The sequence below is a fragment of the Panulirus ornatus genome, chromosome 5, assembly GCF_036320965.1.
Source record: "Panulirus ornatus isolate Po-2019 chromosome 5, ASM3632096v1, whole genome shotgun sequence".
NCBI classification, from domain to species: domain Eukaryota; kingdom Metazoa; phylum Arthropoda; class Malacostraca; order Decapoda; family Palinuridae; genus Panulirus; species Panulirus ornatus.
This window is the reverse complement of record NC_092228.1, coordinates 44,513,161-44,534,336: the sequence shown is the minus strand read 5'-3', so window position 1 is coordinate 44,534,336 and position 21,176 is coordinate 44,513,161. Positions and strand designations below refer to the sequence as shown.

The following is a 21,176-nucleotide window of genomic DNA, read 5'->3' as shown; positions in this document are numbered from 1 at the left end:
GATCACACAATGGAATTTGTATGTGTTTAATATAATCCCTTATAATGGAACTTAGAAGTGATCAATATAATCACTTATGATGGATTTTGTGTGATCAATATAACAACAAATATAATATAACTTGTAAGTGATCAATATAATCGTTTATAATGGAACTTTTAAGTGATTAATATAATCAGTTATAATGGAACTCTTAAGTGATTAATATAATCAGTTATAATGGAACTCGTAAGTGATTAATATAATCAGTTATAATGGAACTCGTAAGTGATTAATATAATCAGTTATAAAAGAACTCTTAAGTGATTAATATAATCAGTTATAATATAACTCTTAAGTGATTAATATAATCAGTTATAATATAACTCTTAAGTGATTAATATAATCAGTTATAATATAACTCTTAAGTGATTAATATAATCAGTTATAATGGAACTCGTAAGTGATTAATATAATCAGTTATAAAAGAACTCTTAAGTGATTAATATAATCAGTTATAAAAGAACTCTTAAGTGATTAATATAATCAGTTATAATATAACTCTTAAGTGATTAATATAATCAGTTATAATGGAACTCGTAAGTGATTAATATAATCAGTTATAAAAGAACTCTTAAGTGATTAATATAATCAGTTATAATATAACTCGTAAGTGATTAATATAATCAGTTATAAAAGAACTCTTAAGTGATTAATATAATCATTTCAATGGAACTACCAGTTACAAGGTGAACGTAATGGGCTTGGAGAAAGCAATTCCACTTATGATAATGTTGTTATCTGGATATATTGATCATGTATTGATCAATAGCAGGTGATCAATTGCTGTTCGTGATTAATGTGTGTTAAGGGATAGGGTGAGTTTACACTTATGTTGCCCCGAGTCTTAAACCTTGTATATATGTACTGTCTTTACATACACACACACTCACATACATATATACATACATATACACACACACACACACACACACACACACACACACACATATATACACACATACATACATACATATTATACATGCACACACATACATGCATACACACACACACATACACATACGCACACACACACACACACACACACACACACACACACACACACACACACACACACACACACACACACACACACGTACACACTTACCCACATACCCACACACAACACACACATACGCACACACAACACACATACACATACATACACTCAGACACACACACACACACACACACACACACACACACACACACACACACACACACACACGTACACACATACCCACACACAACACACACATACGCACACACAACACACATACACATACATACACTCAGACACACACACACACACACACACACACACACACACACACACACACACACACACACACACACACACGTACACACATACCCACATACCCACACACAACACACACATACGCACACACAACACACATACACATACATACACTCAGACACACACACACACACACACACACACACACACACACACACGTACACACATACCCACATACCCACACACAACACACACATACGCACACACAACACACATACACATACATACACTCAGACACACACACACACACACACACACACACACACACACACACGTACACACATACCCACATATCCACACACAACACACACATACGCACACACAACACACATACACATACATACACTCAGACACACACACACACACACACACACACACACACACACACACACACGTACACACATACCCACATACCCACACACAACACACACACACACACACACAGACACACACACACACACACACACACACACACACACACACACACACACACACACGTACACACATACCCACATACCCACACACAACACACACACACACACACACAGACACACACACACACACACACACCCACACACACACACACACGCACAGGGCCACAGCTGAAGTGCCCAGTTCACAACACTAGTTAATAGGTTGAGAAGCAGGTTAGCAAAAATCACAACCCGTTTTTTATTTAGTGTTGTTAATTTCTCCCATTCTTCCCTGAACAATGTCCCTTAATGGGAAGGGGAGGAGAGAGAGAGAGCCCTTAAGCCCTTATGAGGGCTTAGTATACTCACTCCCCTTGTGCGGTGGGCCCCCTTTCCCCCCTCCCCCCTCATAGGAGGGCGGGCCCTCCCTAATGGGGGGTTGGGGGTGGGGGGTAGGTGCCCCTTAGGGTAAAGAAGGCCCCCCTTTTTTTTGGGGGGGGAGGGGGGCCCTAGGGCGGTGTGGTGTACCACCCTCCCCCTTTATCCCCTAAGGGATATCATTTCGTCGCATTTCCCCTGGGTTCGAATCTTGGCTCCGGGTCTGCTGAGTGGCTTGCTGGAAGATGTGCTGTAAGAGAAAAGTAATGTACACACACACACACACACACGTACACACACACACAGTGCATATATGTGTGTGTGTGTGTGTGTGTGTGTGTGTGTGTGGGACTATGTATTACCTATCTCTAAAATATAGGGAAATGGGGAGGGGGGGGGGGTGGGAAGTTTCCACTCTGGTTCAAAGGAAGTTTGAGTACCTTTTTCCAAACATCTCTTGAGTACATGTGCACCCAAGGCCATGTCGAAGTGAAGTTTGCCATCCCTCAAAAACCTTTTCATGTCGCCTTCTTTTGTCTTTTTTTGAGTATGATATCTCACAAGATGTCTATTTCCTCCAATACGGTATTCAATACCTGGTCTATTTCGAATGTCTTCCTCATCCATAACTTGGCCTGTTTTGCAATGGTATATTACATTATCTTCCTCGCTATTACTTCTCCATTTTGTCTAGGTTTCTTTGCAATCTCTTGCATTCTCTCTTCTCTCTCTCTTCTCTCACTCTCTCTCTCTCTCTCTCTCTCTCTCTCTCTCTCTCTCTCTCTCTCTCTCTCTCTCTCTCTCTCTCTCTCTCTCTCTCTCGGCACTTTGGACTTTGGACATAGCTTCGGCATCATCAGCAAACATGACCATGGACCATTCACCTTCATCTTCCAAATCATATGGGTGGATCAGAGACCGTCATGGCTCCACTCAGCACCACGCCCTGGGGAACACCAGAGCCCAGACTTAAAGTAGGTGACTTCCCCCTCTTTTCCTGACGTCTATCTTCTATTCTCTCGCACTGAGGTGGCTTTTAATCTACTTGAGCAACCTCTGTCTTGCCCTTCCCCTCTGTTGCCAAGCTACCTCACTCGCCATCTGTGATAGAGATGGTGTCAAAAGCCATCTGGTTGTCTGTGAACCAATTGTGGTTTCCCTCGTTTTATTTTTTTGGAATACGGAGCTCACTCTCTCGTGGAATTGTAGCAGATGGTGATACGCGATCTTTTCCTTCTAAGTCCTTGGTATTGACCACTTAGATAGCTTGAAGTCGCTAAGAACTTCGTTATATCTTTCGTTATATCTTTTTTGGAATAAGGAGCTCACTCTCTCGTGGAATTCTAGCAGATGGTGATACGCGATCTTTTCCTTCTAAGTCCTTGGTATTGACCACTTAGATAGCTTGGAGTCGCTAAGAACTTCGTTATATCTTTCGTTATATCTTTTTTGGAATAAGGAGCTCACTCTCTCGTGGAATTCTAGCAGATGGTGATACGCGATCTTTTCCTTCTAAGTCCTTGGTATTGACCACTTAGATAGCTTGGAGTCGCTAAGAACTTCGTTATATCTTTCGTTATATCTTGCAGGATATGCTGGTGAGTTTTATTGCTTGCATATAGTTCGGGGTTTTATTTCTATATCGCCTCTGGTGAATATGGGCACGACGATACCCCATCCCCTTCCTCTCTTCCATTCTCTCTTTTAACACTTCCGTCGTTAATGGGTGGTTCTAAACTGCCCAGCAATGGCTTAACAGGGGTCTTCTACGCCCCCCCCCCCCACCGACCCCTTCTCTCTCTATACACAGACGTGGAGAAGCTGTTAAAGAAAGAGACGTATGTACTCGGGGTGGGGGTGTGGTTTGACTTCTTCATTTCCCCTTTTCACTTCTTTCAATTATTCCAATCTTTTCCAAGATAGTTCTTCTACTTTGCCTTTGGGGTGGGGTGTGGGGGGGTGGTAATGAGTAATATATTACCAGTTTGTATTGAATAGGAAGGAAATTTTACACTCGTGTGTGTGTGTAATTTACACGAGTGTGTATGTGTGTGTGATTTACACTCGTGTGTGTGTGTGTGTGTGTGCGTGTGGATTTTACCCTCGTGTGCGTGTGTTTTACACTCGTGTGTGTGTGTGTGTGTGTGTGTGTGTGTGTGTGTGTGTGTAAAAATAGGGAAGCCGTAAATGACCTTAGATATGAATGTCTTCGTAGATGATTTACGTCAAAATACGACAATATAAATATTGAGACCAAACCTGACATTATTCCTGTGTACAGACAGACGAAGAAGAAGATAATTATTGTAGTTTATCATTAAATTATTTATATCATAGAATAATGCAATAATCAAAGGTATATATATATATATATATATATATATATATATATATATATATATATATATATATATATTGGGAAGGATCACAATTTGGCGCGTGATCAAGTATATTCCTATGAGTCCACGGGGGAAAATGAAACACGAAAAGTTCCCAAGTGCACTTTCGTGTAATAGTCACATCATCAGGGGAGATGTTTTGGACAATCACATGTTTACCAAATGGCGTCGTAGCTTCGTCTCCTCGATGTATATCAACTGACTGTTATATTTCTCTCTTGTATCTCCCATGATGATGTGATTATGACACGAAAGTGCACTTGGGAACTTTTCGTGTTTCATTTTCCCCGTGGACTCATAGGAATATATATATATATATATATATATATATATATATATATATATATATATATATATATATAACATAGAAATTAGATATGGAATTAAAAGATAAATCATTTATTTCTCATTTTGTTTACCAGTCTACATCATTAAACAAATACTTTGTTGTTGTTGAGCAGATAAATTAGCCTGAAGTAACTGCGTTATAGAATGAAACTGATAAATGATTAACTGATAATGATAAATATGATTAATTGAAATTGATAAATGTAACTGGAATTGATATAAAATATTAATTCAAAAATATTGTGACAAATATGATAAACAATGACATGTCACAAACAATTAACTGGTAATTACAAACAAGTAAACAGTTGGCCCTCCAAAAATAATAATGATCACCATTAACAAACACACAAACAAACAAACACAAAAACACCTGTAAACAAGTGAATGTTATCAAAATTTAACATGTAGTCTGAAGTGATGAACTTGGTAAGACAAAGGAGTGTTTGTGCCTGGTACTACAGAGGTAGTACTAGGTGGTAGGTGGGTGTAGGTGGGATCATAATATCTGATGGGCCAGTACTAGGTGGGTGTAGGTGGGTGTGGTGTAGGTGGGTGGGATGATAATACCTGGTGGCCCAGTACTAGGTAGGTGGGTGTGGTGTAGGTAGGTGGTATGTGTGTGTAGGTGGGTGTGGTGTACGTGGGTGGTGTACGTGGGTGGGATGATAATACCTGGTGGCCCAGTACTAGGTAGGTGGTAGGTGGGTGTGGTGTAGGTAGGTGGTATGTGTGTGTAGGTGTGTGTGGTGTAGGTGGGTGTAAGTGGGTGGGATGATAATACCTGGTGGCCCAGTACTAGGTAGGTAGGTGGATGTAGGTGAGTGTGGTGTAGGTGGATGTAGGTGAGTGTGGTGTAGGTGGATGTAGGTGAGTGTGGTGTAGTTGGGTGTAGATGAGTGTGGTGTAGGTAGGTGGATGGATGGAGTTGGATGGGATGATAATACCTGGTGGCCCAGTACTAGGAGGTGTGTGGTGTAGGTGTGTGTGGTGTAGGTGTAGGTGGGTGGGATGAGAAGCGTACCTGATGGAAGTGAGCGTGTGTGGTGTAGGTGTGTGGGTGTAGGTGTGTGGTGTAGGTGTAGGTGGTATGAGAAGCGTACCTGATGGAGGTGAGCGTGTGTGGTGTAGGTGTGTGGGTGTAGGTGGGATGAGAAGCGTACCTAATGGAGGTGAGTGTGTGTGGTGTAGGTGTGTGTAGATGTGTGGGTGTAGGTATGTGGTGGGTGTAGGTGGTATGAGAATCGTACCTGATGGAGGTGAGCGTGTGTGGTGTAGGTGTGTGGGTGTAGGTGTGTGGGTGTAGGTGTGTGGTGGGTGTAGGTGGTATGAGAAGCGTACCTGATGGAGGTGAGTGTGTGTGGTGTAGGTGTGTGTGTGGTGTAGGTGTGTGGGTGTAGGTTGTGTGGGTGTAGGTGTGTGGTGGGTGTAGGTAGGTGGTATGAGAAGCGTACCTGATGGAGGTGAGTGTGTGTGGTGTAGGTGTGTGGGTGTGTGTAGGTGTGTGGTGGGTGTAGGTAGGTGGTATGAGAAGCGTACCTGATGGAGGTGAGTGTGTGTGGTGTAGGTGTGTGTGGTGTAGGTGTGTGGGTGTAGGTGTGTGGGTGTAGGTGTGTGGGTGTAGGTGTGTGGTGGGTGTAGGTAGGTGGTATGAGAAGCGTACCTGATGGAGGTGAGTGTGTGTGGTGTAGGTGTGTGTAGGTGTGTGGTGGGTGTAGATGGGTGGGATGAGAAGCGTACCTGATGGAGGTGAGTGTGTGTGGTGTAGGTGTGGTGTAGGTGTGTGGTGTAGGTGGTATGAGAAGCGTACCTGATGGAGGTGAGTGTGTGTGGTGTAGGTGTGTGGGTGTAGGTGGGATGAGAAGCGTACCTGATGGAGGTGAGTGTGTGTGGTGTAGGTGTGTGGGTGTAGGTGTGTGGGTGTAGGTGGTATGAGAATCGTACCTGATGGAGGTGAGTGTGTGTGGTGTAGGTGTGTGTAGGTGTGTGGTGTAGGTGTGTGGTGGGTGTAGGTGGTATGAGAAGCGTACCTGATGGAGGTGAGTGTGTGTGGGTGTAGGTGTGTGGGTGTAGGTGTGTGGTGGGTGTGGTGGGTGGGTATGAGAAGCGTACCTGATGGAGGTGAGTGTGTGTGGGTGTAGGTGTGTGGTGGGTGTAGGTGGTATGAGAAGCGTACCTGTTGGAGGTGAGTGTGGTGTGGGTGTAGGTGTGTGGTGGGTGTAGGTGGTATGAGAAGCGTACCTGTTGGAGGTGAGTGTGTGTGGTGTAGGTGTGTGGGTGTAGGTGTGTGGTGGGTGTAGGTGGGTGGTATGAGAAGCGTACCTGATGAAGGTGAGTGTGTGTGGGTGTAGGTGTGTGGGTGTAGGTGTGTGGTGTAGGTGTGTGTGGTGTAGGTAGGTGTGTGGTGTAGGTGTGTGGTGGGTGTAGGTGGGTGGTATGAGAAGCGTACCTGATGGAGGTGAGTGTGTGTGGTGTAGGTGTAGGTGTGTAGGTGTAGGTGGGTGGTATGAGAAGCGTACCTGATGGAGGTGAGTGTGTGTGGTGTAGGTGGGTGTGGTGTAGGTGTAGGTGGTATGAGAAGCGTACCTGATGGAGGTGAGTGTGTGTGGTGTAGGTGTGTGGTGTAGGTGTAGGTGGTATGAGAATCGTACCTGATGGAGGTGAGTGTGTGTGGTGTAGGTGTAGGTGTAGGTGGTATGAGAATCGTACCTGATGGAGGTGAGTGTGTGTGGTGTAGGTGTGGTGTAGGTGTAGGTGGTATGAGAAGCGTACCTGATGGAGGTGAGTGTGTGTGGTGTAGGTGTAGGTGTAGGTGGTATGAGAAGCGTACCTGATGGAGGTGAGTGTGTGTCGTCGGCTGGACACATCAGACACACTGCTGTATTCTGTGCCGTAACGGTGGAAGCGCCCACTGCCTTCTAGTGGTTGCTGGGCACAAGCCAGACACGGCAACAACCTCTTCACACACCAATTGATCACTGGGATTCTTCTGTGGGGGACGAGAAGGGTCGTCAGTGGCCCACTGGCTCCCACAGTGGCTGCAGGTGGAGGTACAGTGGGTGGAGGTGGAGGTACAGTGGGTGGAGGGTGAAGGTACAGTGGGTGGAGGTGGAGGTACAGTGGGTGGAGGTGAAGGTACAGTGGGTGGAGGTGGAGGTACAGTGGGTGGAGGTGGAGGTACAGTGGGTGGAGGTGGAGGTACAGTGGGTGGAGGTGGAGGTACAGTGGGTGCAGGTGGAGGTACAGTGGGTGAGGTGGAGGTACAGTGGGTGGAGGGTGGAGTGCGTGACATTCGATGACATCCACCCACTTGCACTGACCTCCCTCTACCCCCTCCACGTACATACACTCACATACACCTCTACCCACACATACATACACACACGGGTGGACCCACTCCCACACATACAACCTACCCCCACCCACACATACATACAACCTACACCCCCATACACTTATACAACCAACCCACACACACACACACACAACCACCCCACACACACAATCTACCACCCACACACAGCCAACCCCTCCCACACACACACCTATCCCCCACACAAGCAATCCCATACACACACAATCTACCCCCATCCACACATACAACCTATCCCCCCACACATACAACCTACCCTCCCCACACATATACAACCAACCCCCACACACACCTACCCCCCCACACACACAACCAACCCCTCACACACACAACCAACCACCCACACCCAACCTATCCCCCCACATACACACCTATCCCCCCACACACACACCTACCCCAACACACACACCTACCCCCACCCACACATACAACCTACCCCCCACACATATACAACCTATCCCCCCCCGACACACACCTATCCCCCCCCACATACACCTACCTTCCCACACCCAACCAACCCCTCACACACACAACCAACCACCCACACCCAACCTACACCCCCACACACACACACCAACCCCCACACACACACACCAACCCCCACACACACAACCAACCCCCCCCACACACAACCAACCAACCCATACACACCTACCCCCCCACACACACACCTATCCCCCACACACACAACCAACCCCCCCCACACACACCTACCCCCCCACACACACACCTACCCCCCCAGACACACAACCTACCTCTCCCCCCACCACACACACAACCTACCCCCACACAATGTACAACACATGGAACACTTTCTCAACATGGTTTTCCACTACGTCTTCGTCCACAACAACGACCTGTCCTTCATATAACCTATTTACCCTGGTTTATCTGTCAACAAGTCATTAGCATTGTAATTAGTCTCCACCAGGGCAAGACAATGATGATTTCTGAAGATCAAATTTCTCCAGAAAAATAAATTTGTGGGTGTAAGGATCTATGTTCCTTCTGCCCCTTGGTACGACCCCTATGAGCGCGACGGTACGACCCCTTTCAGCGCGATGGCACGACCCCCCCTTTGAGCGCGACGTTACGACCCTGTTGAGTTCAGTCTGGTTTTTTTATACCTAGACTTTTTGAGATCCAGGTCGTCATACTTGAGGGTCGTACCGTCGTATTCAGTGGTTTATGGGCGCAGGGGTCGTACCGTCTTGTTATTTGGGCTCAAAGGGTCGTACCGTCTTGTTATATGAGCTCAAAAGGTCATATCGTCTTGGTATTTGGGCTCAAGGGGTCGTACCGTCTTGTTATATGGCCTCAAAGGGTCGTACCATCTTGTTATATGGGCTCAAAAGGTCGTACTGTCTTGTTATATGGGCTCAAAGGGTCGTACCGTCTTGTTATTTGGGCACAAAGGGTCGTACCGTCTTGATGTATAGGCTCAAAGGGTCGTACCGTCTTGTTATATGGGCTCAAAGGGTCGTACCGTCTTGCTATTTGGGCACAAAGGGTCGTACCGTCTTGTTATTTGGGCACAAAGGGTCGTACCGTCTTGTTATATGGGCTCAAAGGGTCGTACCGTCTTGTTATATGGGCTCAAAGGGTCGTACCACCTTGTTATATGGGCTCAAAGGGTCGTACTGTCTAGTTATATGGGCACAAAGGGTCCTACCATCTTGTTCTATGGGCTCAAAGGGTCGTACTGTCTTGTTAAAAAGGCCTCAAAGGGTCGTACCGTCTTGTTAAAAAGGCCCCAAAGGGTCGTACCGTCTTGATATAAGGGTTAGAAATACATAATGGTACATTTTGGAAAAAAAAAAAAAAATTTTATCATGCTTCATGCAATTTTGATTTTTTTTTTGCTTTTGCTTTTAAATATATCACATGCTTAAAATAGACTCTGGGGAAATTTAGATTGAAGGTGTTTAATATAGATATATCATGCATCCATATTTCTATATAGATATAATAGTCTATGCATTCTATACTTGTGTGTAAAGCTGAATACATGCATGAATTTTTTTACTATCTCGAATTCTGATAAATTTGAAGTCTTCATAATTTATTTGGTGTGGTATGAACTCAAAAAGTTTTGCAGCGTATCTTAACTAATGACTATGATAAATGATAATTGTCCAACCTAGTCAAAATGGGAGTTATCACAGTAGCAGTTAATTATGTAAAACTACCAATAAAAATGGAAGAGAAGCAAAAAATTTTTTATTGGAAATGGACCATTTTAAATTTTTCAAAATTCTATATCTATAAATTTTTGTTAGACTTACTGAAGCATTCGTAGTGGTGGTTTTTGTGGTGCTCCATTTTTGCCTTGTTTTTTTTTTTTAAAAAAAGAAAACGGGTATATGTTTACTGTGATATCTGGCTGGTGATAGAAAATGGGAATATGTTGAGAAGGCAGTGTGGTATGTGATGGATGAAAGAAAAATGGAAAAATTCATAAGGGGTGTGGGTGATATTAAATTATTTAGAAAAAAAGGATTGGTTATTAAATGGGTAACTTTGATTTGAAGATATTGACGCCTCTTGGAAGAAAACGGGTTTATTTCTATGAAGAAAATGGGTTGCGGAAGCTTGCATATCCAGATGTTTTAGATAATAAACATATGTTGAGGGGTAACTGTGATATTGTAGGTGACGAAAGAAAATGGGTATCTAGTCAAGGTTAAAGGGACAATCAGCTGTAATGAAACATGAAGCGAAGCATTTTTGAAACCCAGTGGCTGAAGGAATGTACATATATGATGTGTGAGTGTGAATGCAGACGGGTGAATGAAAATAGGCACAGTATACCAGATGATAGAAGTGAATGAGGCATGTGATCCATAGAAAGTGGGAAAGACTGGTGTATGTTCATCTATGTCTGTGTATATATATATGCTGTGTATATATGTTGCATAGCCAGGTATAACCTATTGAGGTATGGAATATATGTTACATATAGAAATACAAATTTTGTATTCGGTGATGTTTTGCAAACCTCCAACAGCCAGGATCGAACCCAGGACCCCCTGCGTGGCAAGCGGGAGCGCTACCGCTAGGCTGTGATCAGGGGGCGAACATAGCCAAGCGGTAGCGCTCCCGCCTGCCACTCTGGGAGTCCCGGGTTCGATCCTGGCTGTCGGAGGTTTGTATGTTAAATGGAAGTGTGCGTTCGTATGCGCTATGTCCGTACCTATATATATATATATATATATATATATAGGCAAATGGATTTGTATGTAGCATTTATGGATCTGGAGAAGGCATATGATAGAGTTGATAGAGATGCTCTGTGGAAGGTATTAAGAATATATGGTGTGGGAGGCAAGTTGTTAGAAGCAGTGAAAAGTTTTTATCGAGGATGTAAGGCATGTGTACGTGTAGGAAGAGAGGAAAGTGATTGGTTCTCAGTGAATGTAGGTTTGCGGCAGGGGTGTGTGATGTCTCCATGGTTGTTTAATCTGTTTATGGATGGGGTTGTTAGGGAGGTGAATGCAAGAGTTTTGGAAAGAGGGGCAAGTATGAAGTCTGTTGGGGATGAGAGAGCTTGGGAAGTGAGTCAGTTGTTGTTCGCTGATGATACAGCGCTGGTGGCTGATTCATGTGAGAAACTGCAGAAGCTGGTGACTGAGTTTGGTAAAGTGTGAAAGATGAAAGTTAAGAGTAAATGTGAATAAGAGCAAGGTTATTAGGTACAGTAGGGTTGAGGGTCAAGTCAATTGGGAGGTAAGTTTGAATGGAGAAAAACTGGAGGAAGTAAAGTGTTTTAGATATCTGGGAGTGGATCTGGCAGCAGATGGAACCATGGAAGCGGAAGTGGATCATAGGGTGTGGGAGGGGGCGAAAATTCTGGGAGCCTTGAAGAATGTGTGGAAGTCGAGAACATTATCTTGGAAAGCAAAAATGGGTATGTTTGAAGGAATAGTGGTTCCAACAATGTTGTATGGTTGCGAGGCGTGGGCTATGGATAGAGTTGTGCGCAGGAGGATGGATGTGCTGGAAATGAGATGTCTGAGGACAATGTGTGGTGTGAGGTGGTTTGATCGAGTAAGTAACGTAAGGGTAAGAGAGATGTGTGGAAATAAAAAGAGCGTGGTTGAGAGTGCAGAAGAGGGTGTTTTGAAATGGTTTGGGCACATGGAGAGAATGAGTGAGGAAAGATTGACCAAGAGGATATATGTGTCGGAGGTGGAGGGAACGAGGAGAAGTGGGAGACCAAATTGGAGGTGGAAAGATGGAGTGAAAAAGATTTTGTGTGATCGGGGCCTGAACATGCAGGAGGGTGAAAGGAGGGCAAGGAATAGAGTGAATTGGATCGATGTGGTATACCGGGGTTGACGTGCTGTCAGTGGATTGAATCAGGGCATGTGAAGCGTCTGGGGTAAACCATGGAAAGCTGTGTAGGTATGTATATTTGCGTGTGTGGACGTATGTATATACATGTGTATGGGGGGGGGGGTGGGCCATTTCTTTCGTCTGTTTCCTTGCGCTACCTCGCAAACGCGGGAGACAGCGACAAAGCAAAAAGAAAATATATATATATATATATATATATATATATATATATATATATATATATATATATATATATAAAATCACACAGATGAACTGAAAACAGAAGGATATATTAGATCAGAAATGAGATTTTTTTCAAGATATTGTAAGTAATTCTATAAATGAATTAGGCTTTTAAATAGGCTTTTAACCGATTTAGGTAATATTGTAATATAACTAGCAATAATGTGTTAATGGTCTAGGTGTTTGGGATATATAGGTCAGAATATGTATTTCCATTTTGGGGATAACTCAAATATTTTCTAATGTGAAGTACTTCACAAAAACATCTATGGTAATATGTTGATAAATTCAATGTTTTTCAAGAAATACTTTTCACTTTCGGATACATAAGAGATAAATGAATTTTTTGGTTATTTATAATATCAATCATAGGAAAAGATTATGAAATACTTGAACAATAAAGCAATAAGGGTGTAGAAAACGGTGGACTTCCTTTTTTTTGTAAGGGAAACTAAATCGTATTTCGAGGTCATTTCTCAAACTGCCAGAGGAAATACATATCCATAGCAAATAAAAAATTTATCAAGTACAATACTAGCTTTTTATGTCACACAGGATAGGAAACTGGGTTAAGTGACTGAAGACATAGAGAGAATGTTTTTAAAGTCTAATTTAGATGACAAGCAAGCGTTGGTTAATTGTAGTTTTTTTTAAAGGATGATTGGAATGAGGATAGGTGATTTAATGAGGGAGTCATTAAGGATCATGCATACATTAGCACGCGTCCCCACAGTACAGGAAGTTAACAGGATGTGGGCTGAAAGGGTTTAAGAATTCCAAATGGTTTAATTCATTCACATGTATATGAATATCTTAAGTTCTATGTACAAGTTATCTTTCTACCTACTGAAGCTGAAAAGAAAGATTTTTAGTTTAACAATATAAAGTGTCCAATGTAATCATTTTTTTTTATATACTGTTCGCCATTTCCCACGTGAGTGAGGTAGCGTTAAGAACAGAGGACTGAGCCTTTGAGGGAATATCCTCACTTGGCCCCCTTCTCTATTCCCTCTTTTGGAAAAGTAAAAACGAGAGGGGTGAGGATTTCCAGTCCTCCCCCCCGCTCCCTCCCCTTTTAGTCGCCTCTTGCGACACGTACGGACGGGGTTGTAGGAGGGGAGGGGGTGGAAGACGGACAGGTACGTCCCCCTGCCACGGACGGACGGACGGACGGACGTGGGGGTCGTGTGTTATACGTCGGGACGTACCTCAAGTTGCGACAGATGTGTCGTAGCCACGGACGGGGTTGTGGGAGGGGAGGGGATGGAAGACGGACAGGTACGTCCCCCTGCCACGGACGGACGGACGGACGGACGTGGGGGGGTCATGCGTTATACGTCGAGACGTATCTCAAGTTGCGACAGATGTGTCGTAGCCACGGACGGGGTTGTGGGAGGGGAGGGGATGGAAGACGGATAGTTACGTACACCTGTCACGGACGGACGGACGGACGGACGTGGGGGGGTCATGCGTTATACGTCGAGACGTACCTCAAGTTGCGACAGATGTGTCGTAGCCACGGACGGGGTGTGTGAGGGGAGGGGATGTAAGACGGACAGTTACGTCCCCCTGTCACGGACGGACGGACGGACGGACGGACGGACGTGGGGGGATCATGTCTTATACGTCGGGACGTACCTCAAGTTGCGACAGATGTGCGTGGAGAAGAGGCAGTAGATGATGGGGTTGGCGGCCGAGTTGAGTGGGGCCAGGGACTGGATGAAGGTAGCCACTGCAACGTTCGTGAGCGTCTGTGGGATGTAGCCGTACACCTGTAGCAGGTCGAAGACGATGTAGGGCGACCAGCACAACACGAACACTGCACGACCAGCGACGCACGACCAGCGACGCACGACCAGCGACGCACGACCAGCGACCAGCGACGACCAGAATAAGAAGGGCATCTGTGTGATTAGCCATGTAATGTGCCCTCCTACTTTTCGCCTCCTTCACCTCTGAAGTCACACACACAAAACACTTCTAAAGTCTAAATTACACTTAAGTTCATTCGTGCGTTTTTAAAGTTCGTATTTAAGTATACATATGGTAGAGTTCAACTTGTGTTGTTAATAGTCAAGTTTGAACTTGGGGGGAAAGTATTTAGCTGTTGTGAAGTGGGTTTTTAAGAGGACCCATTCTCAACTTGGAGTCAACCACTTGCCTTCTTCTTGAACTTGGAGTCTTTTTGAACTCAACGGAGGCCACCATCTACCTTCTGAACTTCATGGGGTCTTTTTGAACTCAACGGAGGTGACTATCTACCTTCTGAACGTCATGGAGTCTTCTTGAACTCAACGGAGGCAAGCACCTACCTTCTGAACTTCATGGGGTCTTTTTGAACTCAACGGAGGCCACCATCTACCTTCTGAACGTCATGGAATCTTTTTGAACTCAACGGAGGCAACCACCTACCTTCTGAACTTCATGGAATCTTTTTGAACTCAACGGAGGCAACCATCTACCGTCTGAACTTCATGGAGTCTTTTTGAACTCAACGGAGGCAACCACCTACCTTCTGAACTTCATGGAATCTTTTTGAACTCAACGGAGGCAACCATCTACCGTCTGAACTTCATGGAGTCTTTTTGAACTCAACGGAGGCAACCACCTACCTTCTGAACTTCATGGGTCTTTTGAACTCAACGGAGGCAACCACCTACCTTCTGAACTTCATGGGGTCTTTTTGAACTCAACAGAGGCAACCACCTACCTTCTGAACTTCATGGAGTCTTTTTGAACTCAACGGAGGCAACCACCTACCTTCTGAACTTCATGGGGTCTTTTTGAACTCAACGGAGGCCACCATCTACCTTCTGAACTTCATGGGGTCGTTTTGAACTCAACGGAGGCAACCATCTACCTTCTGAACTTCATGGAATCTTTTTGAACTCAACGGAGGCAACCATCTACCGTCTGAACTTCATGGAATCTTTTTGAACTCAACGGAGGCAACCATCTACCTTCTGAACTTCCTAGAAGCAATCCTTTACAGTCTGAACTTACAAGAGGCATCTTAACTGGGGTTGAACTTACCGAAGACACTCAAGAGGACGGGGACTTACCGAAGACAATCAGGAAGACGGGGACTTACCGAAGCCAATCAGGAGGACGGGGACTTACCGAAGACAATCAGGAAGACGGGGACTTACCGAAGCCAATCAGGAGGACGGGGACTTACCGAAGACAATCAGGAGGATGGGGACTTACCGAAGACAATCAGGAGGACGGGGACTTACCGAAGACAATCAGGAAGACGGGGACTTACCGAAGCCAATCAGGAGGACGGGGACTTACCGAAGACAATCAGGAGGACGGGGACTTACCGAAGACAATCAGGAGGATGGGGACTTACCGAAGACAATCAGGAGGACGGGGACTTACCGAAGACAATCAGGAGGACGGGGACTTACCGAAGACAATCACGAAGGTCATCTTGACTGTCTTGATCTTGGCCTTCGGGATGAGTCCCCGCGAACTGGCACGACGGGAGTCGTCCTCGTGGGTCGTCCCACCACCTCTCTTCTCGCCATCTGTGGGACGACCAGCACGACAGTTAACTAGGACGGGAGGAGGACGACCAGCACGACAGTTAACTAGGACGGGAGGAGGAGGAGGACGACCAGCACGACAGTTAACTAGGACGGGAGGAGGAGGAGGACGACCAGCACGACAGTTAACTAGGACGGGAGGAGGACGACCAGCACGACAGTTAACTAGGACGGGAGGAGGACGACCAGCACGACAGTTAACTAGGACGGGAGGAGGAGGACGACCAACACGACAGTTAACTAGGACGGGAGGAGGAGGAGGACGACCAGCACGACAGTTAACTAGGACGGGAGGAGGAGGACGACGACCAGCACGACAGTTAACTAGGACGGGAGGAGGAGGACGACCAGCACGACAGTTAACTAGGACGGGAGGAGGACGACCAGCACGACAGTTAACTAGGACGGGAGGAGGAGGACGACGACCAGCACGACAGTTAACTAGGACGGGAGGAGGAGGAGGACGACCAGCACGACAGTTAACTAGGACGGGAGGAGGAGGAGGAGGACCAGCACGATAGTTAACTAGGACGGGAGGAGGAGGAGGACGACCAGCACGACAGTTAACTAGGACGGGAGGAGGAGGAGGAGGACCAGCACGACAGTTAACTAGGACGGGAGGAGGAGGAGGACGACCAGCACGACAGTTAACTAGGACGGGAGGAGGAGGACGACCAGCACGACAGTTAACTAGGACGGGAGGAGGACGACCAGCACGACAGTTAACTAGGACGGGAGGAGGAGGACGACGACCAGCACGACAGTTAACTAGGACGGGAGGAGGACGACCAGCACGACAGTTAACTAGGACGGGAGGAGGAGGAGGACGACCAGCACGACAGTTAACTAGGACGGGAGGAGGAGGACCAGCACGACAGTTAACTAGGACGGGAGGAGGACGACCAGCACGACAGTTAACTAGGACGAGAGGAGGACGACCAACACGACAGTTAACTAGGACGGGAGGAGGACGACGACCAGAGAGAGAGAGAGAGAGAGAGAGAGAGAGAGAGAGAGACTCACTCTTGGCCCCGAAAGTCTTGCTACTAAGGGTCATAATCTTGCTCTTGGACCAGATGGTGTAGACTATGATGGCGTAACAAGCAGTTATGATGACGGTCGGGAAGACGAACACAGTGAGAGCCACAAGAGTCATGTACACCTTCCATTGCCATGGCTCGAAGTCGATCCAGCACTGGATCACCCCTGCAACGGAGAGGAGCGCAGACCAGATGGTGCGTGAGAGATGATGGGAAAGGGAGGGAGGGAGATATATAGGGTGGTTCTGGGGAGATGGGAGGGTGTTTAGAGGGGGAGAGGACTGTGTGAGGGGAGATAGGGTGGTTCTGGGGAGATGGGAGGGTGTTTAGAGGGGGGAGAGGACTGTGTGAGGGGAGATAGGGTGGTTCTGGGGAGATGGGAGGGTGTTTAGAGGGGGGAGTGGACTGTGTGAGGGGAGATATATAGGGTGGTTCTGGGGAGATGGAAGGGTGTTTAGAGGGGGGAGAGGACTGTGTGAGGGGAGGTGAGGTACTTACAAGGGGTGAGAGTACTAAGAGGGGGAGAAGGGGTGGTTCTGGGGAGATGGGAGGGAGTCTGGAGGGGAGAGGACGCTGTGTGAGGGGAGATAGGGTGGTTCTGGAGAGAGGGGAGGGTGTTTAGAGGGGGGAGAGGACTGTGTGAGGGGAGGTGAGGTACTTACAGGGGGTGAGAGTACTAAGAGGGGGAGAAGGGGTGGTTCTGGGGAGATGGGAGGGAGTCTGGAGGGGAGAGGACGCTGTGTGAGGGGAGATAGGGTGGTTCTGGGGAGAGGGGAGTCTCAAATTCAAGCAACATATCATACCTCATTATGGTGAAGGTGACGTGAAGGTGAATGTGACATTATGGTGAAGGTGACGTGAAGGTGAATGTGACATTATGATGGTGACGTGAAGGTGTATGTGACATTATGGTGAAAGTGACGTGAAGGTGAATGTGACATTATGATGGTGAGTGAAGGTGAATGTGACATTATGGTGAAGGTGACGTGAAGGTGAATGTGACATTATGATGGTGAGTGAAGGTTAATGACGTGAAGGTGAGTGAAGGTGAATGTGACATTATGGTGAAGGTGACGTGAAGGTGAATGTGACATTATGATGGTGACGTGAAGGTGAATGTGACATTATGGTGAAGGTGACGTGAAGGTGAATGTGATATTATGATGGTGAGTGAAGGTGAATATGACGTGAAGGTGAGTGAAGGTGAATGTGACATTATGGTGAAGGTGACGTGGTGAATGTGACATTATGATGGTGACGTGAAGGTGAATGTGACATTATGATGTTGAGTGAAGGTGAATATGACGTGAAGGTGAGTGAAGGTGAATGTGACATTATGGCGAAGGTGACGTGAAGGTGAATGTGACATTATCATGGTGAGTGAAGGTGAATGTGACATTATGGTCAAGGTGAGTGAAGGTGAATGTGACATTATGGTGAAGGTAAGTGAAGGTGAATGTGACATTATGATGAAGGTGAGTGAAGGTGAATGTGACATTATGAAGGTGAGTGAAGGTAAATGTGACATTATGGTGAAGGTGAGTGAAGGTGAATGTGACATTATGAAGGTGAGTGAAGGTGAATGTGACATTATGAATGTGAGTGATGGTGAATGTGACATTATGATGGTGAGTGAAGGTGAATGTGACATTATGGTGAGGGTGAGTGAAGGTGAATGTGACATTATGATGGTGAGTGAAGGTGAATGTGACATTATGATGGTGAGTGAAGGTGAATGTGACATTATGGTGAAGGTGAGTGAAGGTGAATGTGACATTATGATGGTGAGTGAAGGTGAATGTGACATTATGATGGTGAGTGAAAGTGAATGTGACATTATGAAGGTGAGTGAAGGTGAATGTGACATTATGATGAAGGTGACGTGAAGGTAAATGTGACATTATGATGGTGAGTGAAGGTGAATGTGACATTATTATGAAGGTGAGTGAAGGTGAATGTGACATTATGGTGAAGGTGAGTGAAGGTGAATGTGACATTATGATGGTGAGTGAAAGTGAATGTGACATTATGATGGTGAGTGAAGGTGAATGTGACATTATGGTGAAGGTGAGTGAAGGTGAATGTGACATTATGAAGGTGAATGAAAGTGAATGTGACATTATGATGGTGAGTGAAGGTGAATGTGACATTATGGTGAAGGTGAGTGAAGGTGAATGTGACATTATGATGGTGAGTGAAGGTGAATGTGACATTATGAAGGTGAGTGAAGGTGAATGTGACATTATGGTGAAGGTGAGTGAAGGTGAATGTGACATTATGATGGTGAGTGAAGGTGAATGTGACATTATGATGGTGAGTGAAGGTGAATGTGACATTATGATGGTGAGTGAAGGTGAATGTGACATTATGATGGTGAGTGAAGGTGAATGTGACATTATGAAGGTGAGTGAAAGTGAATGTGACATTATGATGGTGAGTGAAGGTGAATGTGACATTATGGTGAAGGTGACGTGAAGGTAACTTTATGGTGAATGTGACGTGAAGGTGAATGACGTGAAGGTGAGTGAAGGTGAAGGTGACATTGACGAAGGTGAGTGAAGGTGACATTGATGGTGAGCGAAGGTAACTTTATGGTGAAGGTGAGTGAAGGTTACTTTATGGTGAAGGTGAGTGAATATGACCCAAGTGAGGCAGGTCGGGAGGTGGAGCGTGACACAAGATGAAGGTATGGCAGATGAAGGTGTGTCCAAGGTGAAGGTGAGGGAACATGGTGAAGGTGAACAAGGTGAAGGTGAACAAGGTGAAGGTGACCTACCGTCTATGGACGTTTCCCGGAAGAAGATCAAACTGGGTGACGCCAAGATGGCGGACAGCAGCCAAGCCACCAACACAAGTCTTCTGGCTCTACGCCCTGTGGGGGAGAGTGGCGGGTGAGAGGTGAGGGGGGAGAGTGGCGGGTGAGAGGTGAGGGTAGAGTGGCGGGTGAGAGGTGAGGGGGGAGAGTGGCGGGTGAGAGGTGAGGGGGAGAGTGGCGGGTGAGAGGTGAGGGTAGAGTGGCGGGTGAGAGGTGAGGGGGGAGAGTGGCGGGTGAGAGGTGAGGGGAGTAAGGCGGGTGAGAGGTGGGGTAGAGTAGCGGGTGAGAGGTGAGGGGGAGAGTGGCGGGTGAGAGGTGAGGGGGGAGAGTGGCGGGTGAGAGGTGAGGGGAGAGAGTAGCGGGTGAGAGGTGAGGGGGAGAGTGGTGGGTGAGAGGTGAGGGGAGTAAGGCGGGTGAGAGGTGGGGTAGAGTAGCGGGTGAGAGGTGAAGGGAGAGTGGCGGGTGAGAAGTGGGGAGTAAGGCGGGTGAGGGGAGAGTGGCGGGTGAGAGGTGGGGGAGAGTGGCGGGTGAGAGGTGAGGGGGTAGAGTGGCGGGTGAGAGGTGAGGGGGTAGAGTGGCGGGTGAGAGGTGAGGGGGGAGAGTGGCGGGTGAGAGGTGAGGGGAGAGAGTAGCGGGTGAGAGGTGAGGGGGAGAGTGGTGGGTGAGAGGTGAGGGAGTAAGGCGGGTGAGAGGTGGGGTAGAGTAGCGGGTGAGAGGTGAAGGGAGAGTGGCGGGTGAGAAGTGGGGAGTAAGGCGGGTGAGGGGAGAGTGGCGGGTGAGAGGTGAGGGGGGAGAGTGGCGGGTGAGAGGTGAGGGGTATAGTGGTGGGTGAGAGGTAAGGGGAGTAAGGCGGGTGAGAGGTGGGGTAGAGTAGCGGGTGAGAGGTGAAGGGAGAGTGGCGGGTGAGAAGTGGGGAGTAAGGCGGGT

The 21,176-nt window shown here is 46.6% G+C and overlaps 1 protein-coding gene and 1 long non-coding RNA gene across 5 annotated transcripts in view; one reads left to right on the top strand and one right to left on the bottom strand.

Moving 5' to 3' along the window:
* LOC139748751 (uncharacterized) overlaps positions 1-21,176 on the top strand; it is a 269,145-nt gene that overhangs the window by 23,037 nt on the left and 224,932 nt on the right. The window lies entirely within an intron of this gene.
* The window catches only part of LOC139748750 (cardioacceleratory peptide receptor-like), a 217,746-nt gene that overhangs the window by 3,806 nt on the left and 192,764 nt on the right, over positions 1-21,176 (bottom strand). For 2 of the 4 annotated variants that reach the window (XM_071662175.1, XM_071662174.1), the window contains exons 6-10: positions 20,211-20,306; positions 17,418-17,600; positions 16,257-16,376; positions 14,485-14,665; positions 7,726-7,884 (exon numbers count right to left, since the gene is read on the bottom strand). In XM_071662175.1, the coding sequence (XP_071518276.1) occupies positions 7,726-7,884; positions 14,485-14,665; positions 16,257-16,376; positions 17,418-17,600; positions 20,211-20,306 (739 nt within the window). Of the gene's footprint in view, positions 1-2,139; positions 2,399-7,725; positions 7,885-10,553; positions 10,597-14,484; positions 14,666-16,256; positions 16,377-17,417; positions 17,601-20,210; positions 20,307-21,176 lie in introns of all 4 variants that reach the window. The other 2 variants (XM_071662177.1, XM_071662176.1) reach the window with 2 other exon arrangements.